This window comes from Protomyctophum parallelum, assembly GCF_964188405.1.
Source record: "Protomyctophum parallelum genome assembly, chromosome: 3".
Classification (NCBI taxonomy): Eukaryota; Metazoa; Chordata; class Actinopteri; order Myctophiformes; family Myctophidae; genus Protomyctophum; species Protomyctophum parallelum.
The window spans coordinates 45,287,348-45,310,805 of NC_139698.1; the positions used below are offsets into that span (position 1 = coordinate 45,287,348).

General features: G+C 40.2%; 2 protein-coding genes across 3 annotated transcripts in view; one reads left to right on the forward strand and one right to left on the reverse strand.

Moving 5' to 3' along the window:
* Positions 1–15,806, forward strand: LOC310855588 (retinoic acid receptor beta-like). 2 transcript variants are annotated; one of them, XM_083760654.1, is made up of 8 exons: positions 1–571; positions 3,897–4,054; positions 6,613–6,754; positions 7,983–8,149; positions 9,401–9,577; positions 10,749–10,953; positions 12,284–12,442; positions 13,745–15,806. In XM_083760654.1, the coding sequence occupies exons 1-8, from the start codon at positions 415–417 to the stop codon at positions 13,948–13,950; spliced, it is 1,371 nt and encodes a 456-aa protein (XP_083616780.1). In that variant the 5' UTR covers positions 1–414; the 3' UTR covers positions 13,951–15,806. The 2 variants fall into 2 exon arrangements, with proteins under 2 accessions (XP_083616780.1, XP_083616781.1); XM_083760655.1 differs by having other exon boundaries at positions 3,900–4,054.
* Positions 15,807–21,501: 5,695 nt separating this feature from the next.
* The window catches only part of nek10 (NIMA-related kinase 10), a gene marked incomplete at its 5' end in the record, with an annotated part of 10,629 nt that continues 8,672 nt past the window's right edge, over positions 21,502–23,458 (reverse strand). The window contains 5 exons of the mRNA XM_083760336.1: positions 21,502–21,570; positions 21,718–21,773; positions 22,278–22,321; positions 22,569–22,674; positions 23,063–23,173. Of these exons, the coding sequence (XP_083616462.1) occupies positions 21,525–21,570; positions 21,718–21,773; positions 22,278–22,321; positions 22,569–22,674; positions 23,063–23,173 (363 nt within the window). The 3' untranslated portion in view covers positions 21,502–21,524. The remainder of the gene's footprint in view (positions 21,571–21,717; positions 21,774–22,277; positions 22,322–22,568; positions 22,675–23,062; positions 23,174–23,458) is intronic.

Below are 23,458 nucleotides of genomic sequence, written 5' to 3' on the forward strand. Positions count from 1 at the left end.
TGCAATGCTTTGAGACAGCAACTCATTCGTCAATTAAGAGAAGATAAGGACTCCTAAACAAACTTTGTTATGCTAAATAAGCACTCTGTTTTAGCGGACTTGCTGTGCTGTACGTTGCGGACGGTCTTGCGGAGTATACTAGTGTTTGCTGCCCGAGAAGACACAAGTATCTAGGCTGCTGATCGTACGTCGATGGAAAATAGAAGCGTGTGTACTGCTCACGCCCCTTTCGGTACAATATTCAGACGCTTATTATTGAAACGCCGTTTGGATCAATTACTAACTTTTGTCTGAAATGCTGCATACTATAGAAAGCAGGGAGCCTATGCTACACAAATAAGGATTGCGTCGTTCTTCACTTGCGTGTTATGAAGACACCTCTCGGAAGGACATCGCTTTGAATGAACGTAGAAGATGTTCGACTATATGGATTTTCTCGCTGTTGGTAACGTGGAGATTCTGGATTTTTATACAGCAAGTCCTTGCATGCTGCAGGACCAGGAACAATCTTTTGCCTCATGCTTCAGTGAGTTAACAGAGTCGGATTGGCAAGTACATCGGACCTCGCAATGTAGGTTCAACTTCACGCATGAGAATGTTTTCTTTTCTGGTGATTGATGGGCCCATGCATGCACGTAAATTATTATTTTTGCATCATAAGAAATTGTGTTTGATATATGGTTTTGCCTATTAATATATAGCCCTGTTGTGAGCCAATATAAAGATTATACAGAGCATGCCAGAGTACGCTATGATAGCCATAAAATAATGCTAATTTAAAAAGGTCTACATCTGGGGGACCAAATGGTTATATAACACTTTAAACAAGTGATTCACTATAGGCCTTTAGCCTACATTGTATCTTTACACTTTAATAATATAGCTATTAAAACATTAGAAACCATTTCAACAAATGCCAAATCGTTATACAGTTTTACTAAAAAATAAATAAATAAACAATGTAGCTTATTCTAGCCATGCAGACAATTGGACCAATTTGCAACAGGCCTATTTGAATTGCTATAGGCCTATGCTTTGATTTTAATTTGAATCCCGCATCGAAACAGAAAACGGTTTATTGTTGCTACATCACTACATTTTTATTTAGAATATATGTTATATTAACAAATAACTAAAGTATAGCCTTAAAAAAAAAGGGGAAAAAAGTGTATTTATAGTTTTATTGGCATGATGTTGCTCAAATAATGCTTTTTGACCATCAGCGTCATCTCTCAGGGCATTCTTTTCTGTAGGTTTTCACAAACAGTACTTGGAATAACAAAACAGCAGTAGGCTATCTGTAGCGGGATGCCTGTTGGAGGTCTGGCTGTTGTCAGTGGTTAGGACTGTATAGTTTGGACACACAGGAGGACAGGATGGTCATTCTGGGGTCACTTTGAGTTCACTGGACGGTCACCAACTCAGGAGGTCAGACAAGGTCCAGACTGTGCCACCAACACACACACACACACACACACACACACACACACACACACACACACACACACACACACACACACGCACGCGCACACACACACACACACACACACACACACACACACACACACACACACACACACACACACACACACACACACACATTTTAGTTTTGTATTTTAATTGAACTAGCAAGGGGATTGAGCACAGGATGACATCATGTCTTCCGTGGTGAAACATTGTCATTACTAATAATAGTAATATTATCCAATCCACATTCTCAAGTTATCTTAAAAATGAATACCCTAAAATGTTCTTCAGATACAAATGGTTGACTCTAAAATACAAATGAGGCATTGTCATATACATCAAACGACACCACCTAAATTGGGGTAACCTCTCCCCTCCCCCATTCGAATCACTTTGCGTAGCATACCCCCCCCCAACACACACACACACACACACACACACACAGCCTGCCCTACACTGTGTTCCACTCTCTCTTCCTCATCAGTCAGTTGTGGCATGCTCCTGCATTGTTTTGCGTTGGGCGAGAATGCTGGCTAATGGGGGTGTCCTCTTGTTTGACCTGGAGATTCCAGGTTCAACTGGAGGCCACTGGTTCAAGGGGATGGAGATAAGCAATTTTTCTCTTTTTGTCTCCTTTTAAATGTCTTTCTTAGTTGCCTTTTTTTCTTCTGTCAGAGGTTCTGTCCTCTAATGGTAGAGATGATTAGGAGACAGCAGGGAGGCTGGCATAGCCTGTTCTCTCGGTGTGAGAAATGTCCAGGGTGGGATGCTTCTCTGTTCTGCTACAAGGCGTGAAATGACCATAATGCTTATCCAAGAAAAATGCAAGTTAGTAGTACGAGCTCATATAGGGCTGCATGGGATCCTTTAGGATTTGAACGATCCGGCTCCTTAAAGATTCCCTCTTCTACAATTTTCAATTTAGACATTTAGCAGACGTTTAGCAGACGCAATTCACGATAAGCAAGAACAACACAAGGTAATACATCAAATGTATAGAAATAGTCATCTAGGATCATAAGTAAACTAAGAGCCTATCATCTGTCTAACAGTAGAATATCCGTACATTGAAACTATAAACACTATAGAATGGCCCGATTCCTTCATGTTTTAACGATTCCTGTATATATTTAAAAATCCAAATATAACACAAATTCAATTATACTTGCATTAACAGGCTCAGATAAGCTAACACACTTCCACAGTTTCTGACTGTATTGCCTTTTCACTATCTTAAAACTCGAATCTGTTTTTTGCTATAATAGAAATACAAATTTGAGTTAAACTTGGCACTGTCTTTGAGTGTTGTATTTTATGACATCAGAGTTCATAATGTAGACTGTAGAGTGTTATCTGAATCATTCTGTACAAAATACAAATATGTACAAGGATGTCAGTTAAAATGCTTATGCTTATTACATAAGCACTTAGTAATTAAAAATGAATACCAAAACAATATAAAATTGTAGTAATACTATTTTCCTTTTTTCTTTAATGTGAAAACATTGTCTGTTTTAGTCTCAACTGCCTGTAAAGCAAAACAACATAAACCATTTCAAATCTACTCCATTTCCCTCTACACCAAATCCCTTCGCCAGCCAAAATAGCTTATCTACATATCTGTAGAATAGATCATTAATTGTGAATCTTCTATTTTCGCCAAATGTTTATCCCAGAATAGGGTTCTTGTTGTTAAGCAGTCATGCAAGACAGTCTGATCTAATCTCCCATTGGTTCAGTAGAGCAGCTCAGGCACCAATAGGAAGCTGTGATTGTACTGGGCACCTACAACGTGTAAAGTGTGTCAGTGTATTGCAGTGGTTCTCAAAGTGGGGTCTGCGGATCCCCAGGGGTCATTGAGGGCCTTCCTTCTAAGATTGATTATTAAGAATAAGAACCAAATGGACCCTTAATGGTCTGTAAATCTGAGAGTACGAATGGAACTGAAAGGGGTATGTGGCCTAATGCATACCAAACTAGGGGTCCTTTGAAATTCAGAAGTTTGAGAATCACTAGTCACATTCTCAAACCTTTGAATTTCAAGGACCCTTAGTGACTAGTGTATTGTGGGAAACTGGGAACATGATAATGAAACAAAAATCGAATTGCATGTTATAGTTTTCTGATTATTGTAATTGAAAAATGAAACACAGAACTTCAGTGCTAATTTTGTTGAAACTCATCACTGAGTTTGAACACAATGAAAGATGAATCCTTTACAGCTTGTTAGGAGACACTTTCCCTGTGTTCCAAACATTAGACTGTGTGCAAATGTGTACACTTTCATAGTTAAATAAACACTAATGGTTTTAGAGTTCAGACACCATGGCAGATAAGTGTGACCTCTGCATCATTCATTTTCCTTTGACAGTTTTGCTTTCAGTGTCACTCTCTCTTACCCCTTCTTTTCCCTTGTTATCATGTGTTAGCAGCAGTGGAGAGTCAGAGCTCTAGTTCTGGTTCAGAAGACTTATTTGCCAGTCCCCGATCCCCACTTCCCCCTCCTCGCACCTACAAGCCCTGCTTTGTATGCCAAGACAAGTCCTCGGGCTACCACTATGGTGTCAGCGCATGTGAGGGCTGCAAGGTAAGATTATAATAAATAATAATAATAATTAGTTCCCACTCCTTGGGGTGTTTTTTTGTCACTGTATATTTGCACACATGACATTTGTCCTCTGCATTTACCCATCCTATAACTACTAGGAGCATTGAGCACCATTCTACGGCGCTCGGGAAGAGTCTTGCTCAGGGATACACATTGCTGGCCTGGCCTGGAATTGAACCTGCAACAATCAGGGCATCTGGCTTCCCAGGCGGCCTCACTACCACTCAGCTAAGATTCAGGGGTCAGGGGCGTCATTTGGAGTCTCAGGGGATGTCAACTGCAACCCCCTATACTGCCTATAGTGTTTGCATCTAACCTCAAATTCAGTTATATTATGCATTCTCAAACCTCTGAATGTTTTCTGTAAAATAATCAGATTTTAGATCGACACTATTCAATCTCAATCCACTCATCCGTCTACATGTGACGCATGTTATTTATAGACATGTGTTTTCTTGTCTGCAACAATACTGTCATCAATCAATTTTTACATGATTTAACAGCAGCCTACTCCAAAGCTAATACAAAATATATAAATGTACGTATTGTTTTTAACAAGGTGATTATTATTACTTTCACATAATAATAATTAAAAAGCCCTTTTAACATTGTGTTGTGTTGTTGCGACCGTAGGTTTGCAAATTACTATGAAAAACCTGTCCACGCCATCCCGTTACGCCTCGTGACACGTCATGCCACATATATGGCCAGACCTCATCAAACCCTGTACACTCAAGACACTTCCCCCGCTGCCACCCTTAGATCTCCATATGGAGCTGACCTGTTCTGACATTCTATATGTTGTTCTGGCCTCATCAAACCCTGTACACTCAAGACACGCTCCATATATGGCCAGTACAGAATTCATTCCATATGTTGATCCGACTCCCCATGCCAAAGCGCCAGCCCAGCAGTCTGCCATCACCCAGGCGGATGCGTGCACACGACCTCGCCCTCAGGGCGTCTTACTGGTATTATTACATTGTATTTGTCAGTGTAATGAATACAGAAAGATTGGAAGGTACTCTTGCTTGCAAAAAGTGAAACTGCTAAACCGCAAAACTCAATAGAAGTGAATATTGTATAGAGCAGTTGTATAATGTAGGTAACAATGTTAGAATGGTGGAAGAGAACCCTAGAAAATACAGAAAAGGAGGAAAGTGATATGAGCTCACCTGGGACAGACAAAATAGATTAAAAAACTAGAGAGAGAGAGAGAGAGAGAGAGAGAGTAGGAGAGAACACAGAGCAAGAAAAACAACAAGCAGAGTGCAAGAGTAACAATTAGATCTCAAGAATGTCAAGATGAGAGCTCAAGTTCCCCAGATTGCAGATCCTCTGAGTAATGAATGAAATCATGACCATACTCATGGGAGCATTTGACTGCTGTCTGTGCTTATTTACATCAAACTCAAGTAGACCTGAACTTTGGCCTCATAAACTGCCTCCATGCTAGGATCATAGTGTTTCAGTCAATACTATTGATAATGGCCTCCCTTTACAACAAATGTCTCTTCCTCTTATTGATCAACTACTGTGTGTTAATCCATAGAAATTAATCTTAAAATTATATTTGTGTATTATTGTTTAATGCTCTTTTTCGGTGCAATATCCTAATATTTAATCTAAGAAAGTAATTAAGTGCTTTTAAAAGTTTTGTTCACTTCATTGGGGTCTCTGCAAATGGCTGGGTTTCCCAAAGGAAATACGCATAGTGAGTGGGCGTGTGGTTTTTCCTCAACAACACCCCCTTTCACTGTGAACATAGATATTCCGTGCATAGATGTGCCACGCTATGGTAGGCCTCAGGCCTACCATAGCGTGACCGGTCAATAAAATGATGCTGAATTAACTAGCTTGTATTGGTAACTTTGACTGCACAATAGCCTCCCATTTAACCTCCTTGTATAGGCCTATATTTATTAACCCACAATCGAATGTTATTCCATTTAATTCACTTGGGACACAATGGGACAATAGTGTTTTCATATATGCCTACATTTACCTTGCCGACATCACTTCACCTCTGAAATTTAATTTAATTATATTTCGACTGCTGGACAGCTGACAGTTCACTCTTAAAACAATTTATATACCGGTGTGTGTGTATATATATATATATATATATATATATATATATATATATATATGGCAATTTAATTTCTTTGATGCTGAAGTAGGCCTAAACATGTTTCAAAGTTTTTATATTTAAATGAGATGAAGAAAGTCACCACTCACATCACACATTTCTCTGCGAATGGTTTTACTACTGCCACATGTCGACAGGTGTGTGTAGGCTAAAGAGGCTTTAGGGAAACAGGTTTGCTTTTAAATGTGTTCACGCAGAAGGCCTTACGTGCGAAAGTGTCTGATTGGCTGCCATGCAGATTGAGGGAGGGGTGTGTTCAAGCTTCATGCAACACAACATTTCTTTGGGAAACCCAGCCAGTCTGTGTGCTACTACACATTTAATGGGTGCGGTGAATTTGATCATAAAACAAATTAATACTTTCCTCTCTTCGCTTGTGTCTTTATAGGGGTTCTTCCGACGTAGTGTCCAGAAGAACATGGTGTACACCTGCCACAGGGATAAGAATTGCATTATCAATAAGATCACCAGGAACCGCTGCCAGTACTGTCGTCTCCAGAAATGCTTTGCTGCCGGCATGTCTAAGGAGTGTAAGTGTCTGGTGCGCTTTAATTATCAGGATTGTCAGCTCACCCTATTGATCAAATATTCCTGAAGTCCTTGTATACAGTCTCAAACACAATACATCTATGTATAGCAATATCCTGAGTTTAAGAGTTAAGAAGATAGCAGCCATAAAATATACATAGGGGAATATAAAATGGTTCAATAATGCAGTTTTTGAAAGATAGTAGGTAAATTATTTAAATCTTTTACAAAATGATAAGACACAGGGTTAACAATATATATATTGTTAACAATATATATATTGTTAACTGTGTCTTATCATTTTGTAAATCACTTTGGGTGTACTATAGTCAGGTAAATATAGCAGTAGTATCCTTCAAAAACATAAAGCTGTCCACTACCCACTACTCATTTGACTCGAATAATAAAGTCATTAATTGCGGTGGGAGAGGGGGAAGGGTTTGGGAAGTAGAACATGTGGCTCTGCAGCCACATGTATCATTGTTAACCCTCAGCACTCAGACACATGCATTGCATAAATACATCACATGTGTTCGCCTTGTGGACAATGTAATGCATAACTCTGCCTGCCGCCGCAGCCCATATCCAGTGATTGAGATGTAATTTGATCTCACTCACTGCTGGTGTTTGCACAATGACGGACTGGATAAAGAGCATCCAGTGAGAGCGAGAGGAGGAGAGTCCAGCGTAGCAGTGCACAGGCACGTCACTTGACGTCAGGCAGCGCGGCAGCAGTTACGTAAGAAATGGAACTCCCAACATGTGAACGGCTGCCCGGCCCAGTCATTGGGTTGCAGTGAAACGTGTTGACACACATACCACAGCGGTTATGAGTATTAAGTTACCTTAAACTAAGTTTGTGGACTGCCTGAAGTAGAAAGTTGTACTATGGCCCATAAAACGCTGATTCTAGAATCAATTTAGAAACCAAACTATTTACAAGATTTCGTATCATTTATGCATTCATCAGGCCTATCATATGTAGTGTAGTAACATAATAAAATACTGCTGTTTCAGATGGTTTCCTCACACAAGGATATATATATATTTTGTCTGTGACATTATTTTCAAATTCTTCTTTTTTTACTCAGCTTTAGCACTTTAGCAACATCAGTTCAAGTCAGAAATAAAATAACATAACTGGAATCATTAACGACCAGCATGACACCACTTTGAATCCCTTTCACTTATTTCTCCAATTTCCCATTTATCGTCTCACCCCTTCCCCAGCTGTGAGGAATGACCGAAACAAGAGGAAGGAGAAGAAGGAAGCTGTGAAAATGACCATCTTGGAGACGTATGAGCTGACTGCAGAACTTGGCCTGATTGTGGAAAAGATATGCAGGGCGCACAGAGAGACCTTTCCATCCCTCTGCCAGCTGGGAAAATACACCACAGTGAGTCACGATATGTTTTCCATTTTCAACTGTTTTGTTGTTGTTTTTGCTGCTTAATTTCCTTCCCAATTCCCTTCTGATCTGTGGTTTTATCAAGGCTACAGAAGAACATGTCCATGTGCTTAAATGTATGAGTAAAACACTGACCACAACACTGGTATTTGAGGGGCACTAGCCCCTTCTCCTATGTCCAGCTTTTAGTGTGTGTGCAAACACAAACGTTGTCCTACACAAACATTAAATGCCATTGACAATGAATGGACAATTTTGAGTGTTCGCGTAAACACAAACGATTGCGTAACACAAACATTGAAGACGAAGGTGAGGACGCAAATTCTGATTGGCCGGAATTAGATGATGTATGATGATGTATGATGATAAGAGCGCCCCTCACTTCACACACGGGTGTGTGAAGTCCGCTTGCACACACAGACACGCACGCATGCACGCACGCACGCACGCACGCGCACACACACACACACACAAGGTTGAGAACTCCTGCTCTACTGTATGGGTAGAAAAAAACGATGGAACAGTCATGTAAATAATTAATGGTTAAATCTGGAAAATGGTCAGCAGTAATGTCAAGTACACCATGTGTCCTATTCAGTGGGCCAATCATACTACATCAATCAGTATGGTCTATTAAAGTAGTCGCACCCGGCTGACACACTGATGTTATGTTTGGTCTAATACCGTACCGTTCGCTGTGTGTTAATGTTACGTTTGGTCTAATACCGTACCGTTCGCTGTGTGTTAATGTTATGTTTGGTCTAATACCGTACCGTTCGCTGTGTGTCTATTTTCCAATGGCACATACGATGCAGGCAGTTCTTCATGCAGAAGATTATTTACTTCACCTGCACGGTGAAGTAAATAAATATATTCATTCTGCATGAAGATACTGTTTTGCACAAACAGTATCTTTTTGGTTCCATAAACAGATTAAGGAATTGTGTCCTCCAAACATTTCGCGCCGCAGCGATCTAAACAGCGTGGTACACAGCAGTAACCTGAAGTAAAAAACTAACCATTGCCCTTCCGGGTCAAACCTCCCACCTATGCCAGTGAATCACTTCTTTATACATCACAGCTCCACCCCATGGTCACATAAATCCATTTGATATGTTTCACTCATCTGGCTCTTACTGTACATGGTCCTTACACTGCATTTAATTGGAAAGACATAACAAATACTCCTCTCTCTCTATCTGTCTCTCACATCATGTTTCCCCTTTCATCCCACTGCAGAATTCAAGCTCTGACCACAGGATCCAGCTGGACCTTGGGCTGTGGGATAAGTTCAGTGAGCTGGCCACAAAGTGCATCATCAAGGTGGTGGAGTTTGCCAAGAGAGTGCCTGGCTTCACCGGCCTTACCATCGCTGACCAGATCACTCTTCTTAAAGCTGCCTGTCTGGACATTCTGGTAGGGCTTTAGCTTCTACCACAAAAAAGGTCTATGATTTTAGCGCCTGAAGGGGAAATAGGTCTGAGTAGATGCTATTGTTAAAATATAAAAAAAAATCCCGGAAGAGAGAATTCAAAATCAACATTGAAACTTGCTTTCTGTGTGCCAGCTTTAAGCATGCACACAGTTTGAAGGCTATGTAGTCTATTGATAAGGTCCCGCCATAATCTCGGGCCATGTAAATTCACTGTAAAATCCAGTGTTAATTCGTGTTCATTTTAAATAAATTATCCCTAAGGAATTGACTGTGTATCTATGAGAGAGAGGCAGTGACAAACTGACAAAGGATGTGTGCGTGTGTGTGTGTGTGTGTGTGTGTGTGTGTGTGTGTGCGTGCGTGCGTGCGTGCGTGCGTGCGTGCGTGCGTGCGTGCGTGAGTGCACGTGCATGTGCATGTGCATGTGTTTTCCTTACATGCCTTTCCTCTGTTGTCTTTCCTCTGTTGTTCACTGCATACTGTGTCCTCTGTCATCAAAGCTTTCTGTCTCTGCCAATGGTAATCCACTGCCTGGTTGCCCCACAGGACTTTTATGTAAAAACAAAGCGCTATCACATTTATTTCATTATTTCACCATGGGGGTGTTTTCCTAATGAGGCATGCTGGGACAAATATTACTGTTGCTAAATTTAACAATGATTTAACATGATCTGTATCATATCGCCATACTTTTTTCTTTTTCTTTGATTCTTGACATTTTTCTTGCATACTTTGTCTTTCTGTCATTGTTGATCTGGCCCTCTACAGAAACAGATGAATATATCAAACTGCCACACAGACAGTTATGCATATTTAGACGCCTCTAATTATAACTTTCAAAAGCTTTATTACAATGAAAGAGGTCTAAACAGGGTTCTGAACCGCTTTCTGCCATGATGCAGCTGATCCATTGATTGTAGGCCACACATGTTTCTTTAAAACCCCTTGGGATGTACCATCTTATTTTCAAGCGTAGAGAGTAGACAAAACAAATTACATACCTACATACATGGACAAAACAAAACACATACACTAACTGTTGCGAACGTCACAGCCTCAGAATAGGCACATTTTGGGCATTAGTTTCACAGTTTATGGGGTTTTGTCTTTTTGAATCTTTTATCCTCTCATTGTGTCTCTCCTCCCTTGTAGATCTTGAGGATCTGTACACGCTACACTCCTGACCAGGACACAATGACCTTCTCAGATGGGCTGACTCTGACTCGCACCCAAATCCATAATGCTGGATTTGGACCTCTTACAGACCAGGTTTTCACTTTCGCTGGCCAGCTGCTGCCCCTGGAGATGGATGACACAGAGAGTGGCCTCCTCAGCGCCATCTGCCTGGTCTCTGGAGGTACTGCTGTTGATATTCAAGTATATGTCAACGAGTTTGTCCTGCAATGTATGTCCTCAGATAGCAGAGACAATGTTATGTAAGCCAGAGGCGGAGCCTTTCCAGCATATGGGTATAAGCAATTGAAATCATATAGCCAATCATGTCCAAGTTAAATGTAAATAAGCATGGTGATGTTACAGGAACAAAAAACAACATGTAAATAATCCAATCGTGTTGTGTGTATAACAAAATCAACATTAGCACATTCATATTGCACAAGCCTACACATTTGTTTCCCTTCGAATTCAAATGCCAAATAAATCAGTTCACATTCTTATAGATGCACATTTTCAGTTCTTTCTCTCCAAGAAGGACAGCAAGCAGTGAGAGATTAACCTCTAAATGCAGGTAGGGTTATCAACATTTTTAAAAGAGTGCTTCCGCCATAGTCTGAAAACCCACCTTTTCAGACTCCATCATGGCCCATAGCACTTACCCTACCCCTTAGATAGCATTTCTGTAGACTTAGATAGCATTTGATACAGACTTATAGCATGTTATGTAGACAGCACTATAATTGCATTTGTATGTAGTCATAGCACATCATAGTACATATGTATAGCATAGTATAGTATGTATAGTTTATATGTATAGTTTCATTATATAGATATTCCACTGTTACGTTCTTAGCTTACGCATGTTTCATGATAAATGCTTTTTATGTGATGTATTCCCATGCTTTTTTGTTCTTGCTTAATGTAAATCGCTCTGGATTAAGAGCGTCTGCTAAATGCCTAAATTGTAATTGTAGTCTGTAATTGTTGTCTGTAATAGTTCATATTTTTCAAGCCTATTTGTAGATGTTATTGTTATATAACCAAACTTTTCTATTACACACATTATATTGTCTACAATAGATAATAGTACATACCAACAGTCAGACACACTCCCAAAACCCTAACCTAACCCTAACCTCACAGGAAGCCACGGGTGATTTTGTACCCGCAACACAGGTGATTTTTATCCAGCACTTTTGTCCATTTATTATGACTTGTTTTTCTGTAAAGTCACTTGGTGGTTTGCAGTTTTTGGGGCTTGTTTCTAAAGTGTAGTGGCTTTTTTTGGGCTTGCTTCCTAATGTTGTTTAGATCAGTGGTTCTCATTCTTCTCAAACATTTTCTTTCCAAGGACATATCCCATGTTTTTATTTTATTTGTTTATGTATCAGATCTACAAGCTCGTTGAGAGCTTGTGTATGATTTGTGTGGCCTAGTCGCTTCTTTTTTACTTGTTTTCGTAGATCTGGTTGCTTATTTCTCTGTCCCCACTGCTGCTGTCCTGTCAACAGATCGTCAGGATCTTGAGGAGCCGTCCAAGGTGGAGGTGCTCCAGGAGCCCCTGTTGGAAGCTCTCAAGATCTACTCCCGTAAACGTCGTCCCAGCATGCCCCTCATGTTCCCCAAGGCCCTCATGAAGATCACAGACCTACGCAGTATCAGCGCTAAAGGTCAGAGTTAACAAGACCATTTTCATGAAAGTTAATGATTTATAACAAATTGTTCTTAGAATATTACTACTGTGGCTGCTTAATAGCAGTTGAGGGGGGTGATCATGCATATTCAGAGCCAAAAGTTTTGGGGAGGTTTTATTGGTCTTAAGTCAGAGAACCAATGGTTTGAGGTATTTTATAGCTCTATAGCTAGTGCTGTAAATTAATGTAAATTAATCAATGTGAATCTAGCTCTATAACACAAACTCCACCCTGTGGTCATAGGCGTTCACGCGCCTTCAGCGCACTAACATCTAGCGCCCTCACATCTAGCGCCACGCGTAAAAGAAACGCTTCCCATCATGCACCTGCACTGCATTAACCTGCGTGTCACGTGATCGGTTGTATCGGCTGATCGGAAGAAGGAAATTACGGGATTTCACAGCCATCCACTTCCTGTTTCAGCTCAGTTTTAAAACCCTTTATTCTCGGAATCTAGGCTGCATCCGCGGTGATTTAACAGAATGTGATGTAATTTGCATCACAGTGAGTAAAACGCTGCACAATAACATTCAAATGCAAACTGTACGGTAAATATCCAAGTTGGAGGCATGCAATGTAGTGCGTGGGAATTCCTATGGAATGCATTAGTGTGCATGGAGAGATTTGTGCAAACTGAGTGATTTGGTAGAATACTGCTGCACCCCTTTTCAATTAGGGTAGAAGGATGTTCCGTTTTACGTATGGTGCCGAAATTAGCTGATTTACAAGCTCACAACAACGCAGCAATTGTGGTGTGGGCGGTGGGACTCTGTTAACCCATTAGGAACTGAGGCTGATTCTACTAAATGTCTTCTGAAAAACTGCTCAAACCTTTTCATGTCAATGACACCCAAACATGATATGTATTGGCTGCCGGCCTCCATCTCAAAATATTTTGTTCCAGGGACCCCCCAGAAGCAAAAGGTTTAAATGTTTGCTTCAAAAATACACATTTTTCCCAAAAATTGCAGATCTACAAGGTGACGTGCTATGAGCTTGTCTATCTGCTATTTAGCCAAACTATAAAGTAATGGTTAAAGTGGTTGAAATGATTATGCTATAGTTTCATTATATAGATATTCCACTGTTAGACGGATGTTAGGTTCTTAGCTTATTTATGATTCTTCATTACAATTTTGTATGTATCGGATGTATTACACATGTTTTGCGCTCTGGATTAAGAGCGTTTGCTAAATGCTTAAATTGTCAATTGTACGCATTCCCGGTGTTGACGGGTTAAAGGACTTCAGTCTAAATCAGGCTTTGATTTGTATACAGGGGCCGAGCGGGTGGTCACGCTGCAGATGGAGATCCCCGGCTCTATGCCTCCTCTGATCCAGGAGATGCTGGAGGACCTGGAGTACCTGGAGAAGCAGAAGAAGAAGAAGCAGCAGCCTGTGGAGACCGGTTCTGCAGAGCAGAACCACAGCCCAGCCATGCTCTCCATCTCCACACAGTACCTAGACACAGGATTGTTCATGTGAAGGAAAAAATATCAACAACAACACAAAAAAAAAGACTCTGACCACATAGCTTAATGTTGGTTGGCCACTTAAACCCTATACTTGGTCGCCCAGGGCTACTAGTGTGCTTTTCTGTTTTCACTTTACTTTAAATATCTTCACTGAAAATAGTCTGCAGGCTCACAATACATCAGAACATGGCTCATTGTGACCTTGTAGATCTGCTATTTTCTGTAAAAGTTGTCCCCACAATACGGATGCCAGGGTTTAAGTGGTTAATAGCTTCATATAAGCGCAGGGGTCCAGAGGGTTTTTATTCTAGTGTTTTACCTCAGTTTCTGCCTCAACTGTATTTATATTTGCATGATATATCACATTGATTTAATTTCATACCTCAATAAATAGCAATACCTAGAATAGCAAACTTAGCCAACTTGTGGAATGAAGACAAACTTAAATGTGTGAGCTTTTAACATGCAGTGATAACGTCTTATTTTAGTTGTGATTCACTCATGAGAACCATGAGCCCGTGTGAAGGGCTGGGAGGAGTAAGCAATTTTATGCGTACAAAAGGGAAATGTAAATTATACAAAAGTTGAGTATTTACAGATAAAGATCTCATAATTACACAGAATGTTTATAACTGGTAGTAAAGTTCACACACTGGTCTAACTGAGTTTAAGATAAGATAGTGATGATTATGGCTAAAAGAGAGTCTAATCATGCAGTATGACAGTGTTGACTTGATGTGTACAGTAATCACAGAAAGTACAGTGGGGTCAATGAGGAGTCATTCAATGGTACCTGCTGGCCCGCCCATATAACTGCAAGACACTGTGCCAACCAAATGGTATATCGGTAGTATATCGTCGCTGTCAGGCAGAAACCTCTTATCTCCATATATTTAAGAAAAGAACGTAAATTAATGCCCTACTACTTGATCATACTACAGCCCAGCGTCACGCAAGACAAGAGTATCAAAAGTAGCACATCCACAAGCTCGAAACACAATGTGAAGTGACTGAGTGTGAGCCGGTTGAGCTACTTTTGCGTTTTTTTTAATTTAAATACTGATAAAGTGACTGTTTTGGACATATGAGGTTTCCACCCAACAGAGACAATGTGTGAAATGTTAAATAGCACATGGAGCCTTTCTTAAAGAGTAATGTCGGTCAATTTTAGGATTCTTATCATATTATAATTTTTTATTGTTTTGGTTGTTGTTTTTTCACATGAGTCATGTATATAGTCCCTATCACTGCAACCCCCAATGTTGGCCTGTGAAGGTTGTACACCAGTGACTCATCTCTGGGACCCCATTTGTACAGTTTCAGAGTTACAAACCCTCAAGGGTCCATTTGGACCCCTGGTGGTCCCCGGACCTGACGTTGAGAAACAGTGGTGTAGACACTAGACAACCACATGTTCATGAGTCACACAAAAGTAGCACACCCACAAGTTAGAAACTCGCCGTGAAGTGACCACATTTTGAGCCGATTGAGCGACTTATGCCGTTTTTGAATTTGAATCCTGAAAAGTAACTGTTTTGGACATAATGAGGTTTCCACCCGACAGAGACAATATCATATGTTAAATAGCATATGTTAACTTCACATGGAGCCTTTCTTAAAGAGTAATGTTGCTCAATCTTAGGATTCCTCTAATATTATTTTTATTGTGTTTTGTGATCAACTGTTTTGGTGGTTGTTGTTTTTATGTTTTGTTTTTTAAGTGGTGCAAACACTTAAAAAGGGACAACTTTAGTTTTTTTCAACCAAGGTTCATGTTTTAGGTTAAAGTAAAAGATGAGTGTTATTTTTTTTTTCATTTGCTGCTTTCTTTCGTTCTAGGGATTTTAGCTGCTGGCATTTGAGCATGGGGATAATATGTATTTTTTCACAAAATGATTTATAAAAAATATTTACTATAGACCCCAATAAATTATCTGGCCACAAAAGATCACGGGATCTACTAAATGTGTCAAACGTACATATTGAGCCTATGACACATGTGTATGTGGCTTCCTCCCAGGCTACCTTCACATTCAGTAGATCATGTGGTCTTTTGTGGCCAGATGTAATTTCTTGGGGTCTAGTAGGACTATAGTAAATAATAATAAAAAAAGAAATCGCTATAACATTTTGTAATCCCTAAAACGAAAGAAAGCAGCAAATTAAATTAATAATACTCATCTTTTACTTTCTCTAACTAATAAATACATCGCATGGATGCACCTGGGACGTATCTTCAGTGATGTTTCCTGAGGTCAACGGGGTTTCAGGTCTTCCAACATCATACCCCTCACTCATGCCGGGGTTGATCAAATCCCGATTTACGTCCCAGTAGCTACCCTTGATCAGTCCATCAGGGAATGAGCAAGGCCACACAATCCGTTGCTCCGGAACTACTCTGCCGATACTGGGAGAACCAAAATCTGCCGCGTGGAAGGACTAGGCTCTGTGGGTTGACTCCTGACCGGGCCCAGGACCTGTGCGTTGCACCAGACTCCCAGTACCAGGCAGTGCATTCAGTGGTGGATTATAATGGCCCTCCTAAAGGCCTCACCAAGGTTTGTTGGGCTTCCTCCTCACGGAGGACACAGGCTGGGGCGCTAACCCATACTGCTCACCCGGGTGCCGTCTACATTCGGGCTGTCACCCGTCTCTCCGGTGGTCACCAGACTATACCTGGTTGTCACATACCGTCTATTCCTAATAACAGCCTAAAACATGAACCTTTGTTGAAAAAAACTAACAGGAGCTTTGTGTGTCCGTGGGTGGGTGGCTGGCTGGGTCTGTCCAAGGACGAAAATAGCGTTTGGTTGTTTTTCACAACCAAGTGTCATTGTTGAGCAGCCTAAGACACACACACACATATTAACTGTATATATGATGATTTCGTGTGTGACAGTACAGTACAGTAGAGGGACCCCCTGGGGAACCCCACTCTGTAACTCTGTCATTTCTTGACCGTTTCGGACGCGGGGCGGCTCGCCGGAACCGGTCCGGCACCCTGGACGTGTGGGTCTGGGGTCTCGGGACGCCCACACGGAGTTGCACCACTTACTTCACACAGGTGTGATTTTTCTCAGCAATTGAGTCACAGGCCACGGCCAATCCCCCATGTATATACCGGTAGTCCCACTCCCTATCACTGCAACCCCCAATGTTGGCCTGGGAAGGGTGGAGAATAGATCAATGATTCTCAACCTTTTTCATCTCTGGGACCCCAATCCACACTGTGAAATAGTCTTCATTTAACTCTGAGAGTGTACAAAGGGTCCATTAGGATGAAACCAGAAACATCAGGGTCCTCCATTTTCAATTTATCATATCCATTTGGATCCCTGGTGGTCCCAGGACCAGACGTTGAGAAACAGTGGTGTAGCAGTAGACAACCACATGTTTCCAGCCGCTTTTTTTCACCTGATAGTGAGGAGTTTCCCTGGAAGGAACACACATTGCATGCAGAGGAACACGCTATTGACAGAGCACCCCCCCCATACTGGCCTCCCAGTTCCCACCATTGAGCGCCTGGCCAGGCCGGAGGTGCCGTGGGGGGATTTAACCCCAGTTTACACCGTTTTGGACTAGAACGTTACCCCTGAGTCCACCCGGACACCCCTTATTTGTTGTCAATTTGGTCAATGATGATGCATTCTTACTACAGTTACAATAATGACCTTTTTTGTTAAACCCATGATGCATGGAGTCATTGCACAGAAACACGATAAACGTGACAGGACACCTTTTTTCTGAGGATAACTTTATAATGTATTCTGACTCAGAACTTACAACAAATAAATAAAATTAAATATATTAAAATCAAAAAACCTAGAAAAGCATCCATCAGACCCACAAAACGTGTCCTTCATCAGCTGTAGGACTTCACAGTGATGCCATAACTTGAGGATTTGTTCTCCGGTGTATGGCTTTGGGATGATTATTTGTGTTTACAAACATTGACGACTCTGTCTAGACCACAAGAATTACATGTAGTGATTCTTTGTTTGAATGGTGTTGTGCTTTAAATGATATGTATGTGACTTAACAATGTACATTCCATGACAGTGAAGGATTATGTAATGCATTATATGAAATTAAAATTAATAATTTGCAGAGGTACTGCGATACAGTAGGTAACAAATGTCAGTAAGCAGCTGTCTTATGGACTGTAACAACTCATGTGCCTACACGAATCATGTTTACATTTTCCATTTTGCATGGTTAGCTTGGTCCAATAAGTGCTATTATTCTCCTTCATGTCAAGTCAACATTCCACAGATCATGTTATTACAGTTTTATTTTATTTGATAATAATGTTCATGGCATATTCATATATAATATTACTGGATAGATCATATTTCAAATAGTTATTGGTATATTAAAGCTTTGTTTGTTTTATTGATTTCATTTGACCATTTCATGTTCTCACAGTTGTGCAGTTGTACTATCTAATACATTTCACCACTCTACAGCTGTTCTCTGAATGTCATGGGTGACATTGCCCTCTGTAGGATATTTGAGAAACCACACTGCCGCTCCTGAAACACTCAAAATTGCGGCTTGCAGTTTAAGGTGGACTTCATACCAGCATGACAAATGATTTCAACTGGAGCAGAAACAAATCCCCAAGTTGTCATTTTTATTAAATTACAACACAGGGTGCTATTGCTTATCTCTGGCTCTACTGATCATCTATTTAGATTGAAAGTGCATTAGAAAGATTCACTTGAGCCGTCCTGAGTCAGTTATTAGAAGAAAAGTGTACATCCTTGTACACATAATATACAAATAATTACATTTATCTAAGCATGTATTAATAGTAGAGTGAAAACTGAACGTTTTAAGCAGTTGTAAGTTCCTACTTTAGCCAAGCTGCTGTTGTCATCTGTCCCCCTCCCTGCTATCTTCATTTCATAAGACTTTTGACTTTGAATGAGGCATGATTTCTGAATTGTGTTGTTTTTTTATTGGGATGATGGAAGATTGGGTAGCTTTGTAAGTGTTGAATGGGATTTTTACAGTTGGAAGGTACAAAAAGCTTAATTTATACTGTTGACGGTATTGCTTGCCGAATAGCTAACTATACGACAACAGCTTGTCACAAAGCGACACCCTGTCACAGGGCCATCATTATAACATGTTACCAGGCCCCCCTCACAGCACTGTGACAGGGATGTCATGGTACTGGTCATTGTCTCAATAAGGTACTGGTTATTTTGTGCTCAGTATGATGCCAGTATCATGGTCAGCATCATGTCAGTATCATGGTCAGCATCATGGTCAGTATCATATCAGGATCATGGTCAGTATCATATCAGGATCATGGTCAGTATCATGGTCAGCATCATATCAGGATCATGGTCAGTATCATGCCAGTATCATGGTCAGTATCATATCAGGATCATGGTCAGTATCATGCCAGTATCATGGTCAGTATCATGGTCAGCATCATGTCAGCATCATGTCAGTATCATGGTGAGCATCATGTCCAGTATCATGGTCAGTATCATGGTCAGCATCATGTCAGTATCATGGTCAGTATCATGGTCAGCATCATGTCAGGATCATGGTCAGTATAATGTCAGTATCATGGTCAGTATCATGGTCAGTATCATGTCAGCATCATGTCAGTATCATGGTCAGTATCATGGTCAGCATCATGTCAGGATCATGGTGAGCATCATGTCAGTATCATGGCCAGTATCATGGTCAGCATCATGTCAGGATCATGGTCAGTATAATGTCAGTATCATGGTCAGTATTATGTCAGTATTATGGTCAGTATAATGTCAGTATCATGGTCAGTATAGTCTCTCAAGACAAATTCAAAGGAAAAGAGGGTGCTGTTTTTCCATTCTTTTTTGACGATGGGTTCTCAGATTGTGGTCAGTATGATGTCAATATCATACTGACCATGATACTGACATGACTTTTTTCCCCCTCGAACACACGATTAGCGGTAAATAAATAAATTATAAGCAACATAATACACAACAAAAGTAAAGCTTACATTTTAATTGGGTGTGGGGGATGGTATAAGGGACCTGGATATTTATTTAAAAAAGGATGAGACAAACTGCTGTAAGGTATGTGTGACAGTGTGACCCCACCGTGTCACAGTTTGCTGCTAGGGTACATGCCTTTCACTGTTAGGAATCGGATATGCAAAGACAACTAAGAAGCAGCAAACGGATCACACACACACTGCTCTCATCAGATTCCTGTCACTTTAAGCACAGGAACACTATTTGGGCCAAACCAACTTCCCCTTTAGGGAGGGGGAGGATTGCCTGTCACCGAGGGACATGTAAAAGTGTAAAAGGACCTTTGGGAAACTAAAGACTAAAGAATATATATATATATATATATGAATGTGTTTGTGCCAAACCAAGCAGAGTTGACATGTTGTAGATCATGTTGACCCCTATCAGTTGGTCCAGTCTGGTGGGAGGGGCCATGGGGGGTATATAGCTGCAGAGAATGAGTATTCCAGTCTGAGTCACTGAGTCAGTCTGTCTGTTGGTGTTGGACGAGGAAGGGTGTCATGTCTCTGAGGAGGTGATGTTTTGATTATTATTTAATACCATGGTTGAAATGCATAGATCTGTTATTGTGATATTTATTATGAGATATATATATATATTATATATATATATTATAATGATTTTATTTACATTTGAAAAGGCCTCATTTATAAATACTTAAATTACTTATTTTATGATGATTTATTTTGAAATGATTGGTTTGATTTATATTATTATATATATAATATGAAGTACTTGATTTTGAATATTCATTTTTATTTCTATTTGCAGACGTATGGTCTCCTTTTGTTATTGTCACCTTTATTGCACTTGGGGTAATAAAACTTGTTAAAACTCTGCCAAACTGCGTTGCCTTGCCAATTGCCATCCATAATGTTCATACGACCCTCGCCTGAAACGGGTGTGACAGTATGGCTGGGCTCTCATGAGGTTTTCCTTGTGGGCGATAAATGACAACTATTCTGACTGCAACTTGTCCAGGGATCTAACCATTTCAAATGTGTCATCATGATGTGCAATTAAGCATTGAGAAGTCTTGAACAAGGACCCCACATGGGAGGGGGAAAGAAATGTAAAACAAACAATAAAAATATATTAAAATAGAGAAGTCTTGAACCTACTACTTGGAGGACCCCCAGTGTAAACAAGCCTTTATGCTTATCTGGGTACCGTATACTTCCAAATAGTCGCTGGGTCCCAAATGGTGACCCCCGTCTAAATCGTAGCCAGATCCCAAATAGTGGCCAGGGATATTATTTGCATATATTTGCGCTACTGCCATGTTGTTGATGCCTTAGATATTAATTCATATTGGATAAACAACAGGTGAAATAATGTGTGAAATAAATGAATGACATATCTATACTATAGATATATCGATATAGGCTTTTATAGCTTTTAAAAAGCACAAAATCTCGGCGTGTTAGTATTTGGAAGATCTCTACTTGGCTAGCTCAGAGAAATCTGCCAAAACACACATAAACCTCACACACAAAGGGCAGCACACTGTGTGGGAGTGTGGTGACAAACACACAGGAGGGACAGCTCACTTCTTTATCCCAGAGCCATGGCAACTCTTTTCCTGGTCATTCCTAACAAAACAAACATCAGGTTATGATGAATATTGGAAACTTCATGGAGATCATTTATCTGTTATTTATGGCTTTAATTTGCATTTAAAATTATGCTCTAAATTTGGATTTGGGGCAAATAATTGGACAAGAACATTCCCAGTTCACCTGGTGTATGTAGCTTTATAGTACTCATTCTCTTCCAGCACCTCCTCTATGATTCCCTAAAATTGGAATTGGAGTGAAAATAATTATTTAACACAATTTTTAACATCCACTCTAGCTTTTGTGTGCACCCCAGACAGCTTTTAAGTTGCTTGATTCAATAATTAGATATCTTATTTTCTTTTTTTGGTTTTTACTCATTTTTATCCCACGATTTTGCAACCCATTTTTTCACCCAGTGTCAATTAATGTAATCCTGGGCGCTACACTTCCTCTACCAACCTGGGGGCGTAGCGGACTGACCTCATGCTCCCTTCTATGCATGAGGAGTCCAAGCTGCTTCTTTTCGCCTGACAAGGGCCAGACGTAGCGCTTATATAGGGGGGCATGTCTGATCAAATATATAATTATATTGAATGAAGCAATGTAAAAACTGTCTGGGTGCACAAAAAGGATAAAGTAGATGTTAAAATAACACCAGAAGTGTGACTCTATATTTATTAAATCTAAATAGGCTTGCTTTATAATGTATACCGTATGGACCATGTCCATGAGGGACTCACCTGTAGCTGCTCGAAGGTGATGCCATCCTTAAGATTCCCAACATCTGTGTGAGGAACAAAATGGTTCACTTTTAATAGGACTGCAACAGTTAATTTGAACGAATCAATTTAATTGATTATTATTTAGACACGCACATGCACGCACGCACACACACACACACACACACACACACACAAACAAATGTTCTTTTCCATCATTCTAACAATTGCTAATCGATTGTAATTGTACATTGATACCTTGTTGCAATCCAGAGTGTGTAGTTAATAATTATAGCTTGTTAACAACTCTACCTGGACTGTCAACAGTGTGGTGGTCACCAGTGAATGAGTGGATCAGAGGCCACCAGTCTGAGCAGCCTGAGCCTAACTCCACCAGCTCTGCAGAGCCCTGGACAAGCTGCCAGAAAAAGGAGATGAGACCCAAGCCAACTCAAGCACAAGCTAAGCATTGAACAGTGGGAAAACCGCAACAGCAAATGCTCTTTATATACTGTATCTTGGCTGAAGTAGTACATATCACATATGTGATGTGATACTGTATGTACACATCACATGTGATATACATATCACATATTTAATATAGGCCTACATATCACAAACGTATAGTGAATATAGATATGTGAAGGTGTTTTTGCAAGATCTGTTTACGTTTGTAGAAATCGATTGATCGATTGATTGTTGATGTAATGTTTGGAAACTTTTTCGGAAGAGAAAGAATATAGCTTCTCAGATGTCAATATTGTCTTTTCTCACCATGGAAATTGAGAATTGTCTACTATACAGACCTTGCTGAGTTCCACTTTCAAATTGAAGGGACTGCTTCCATAGAGAAACAATGACTTTTTGAATCTTTCAATCACCCGTCGTTTGATGTTGTGATGAGGAGCTGGAGGGAGCTAGAAATGAAAGAAATATGAAGGTATGCGCAAACTGATTTAGTATAACACATCGGTTCTGTCTAGCAAAAAGACATACATTACAGGACATTAAAAGAGGATGTTTTCAGATAAATGACCAAGCATTTTGGAAATGTTTTGATAGTTATGAATCCTAACGCTGAATACATCTGTCAGACTTGAAACCATGTTTGTATCACTATGATCACGTTGGTAACATGCTTGCTGTATAGTACCCTAACTTTTTGCACACATTTTCCGCCTTTCTCATGTATCTGAAGGAAC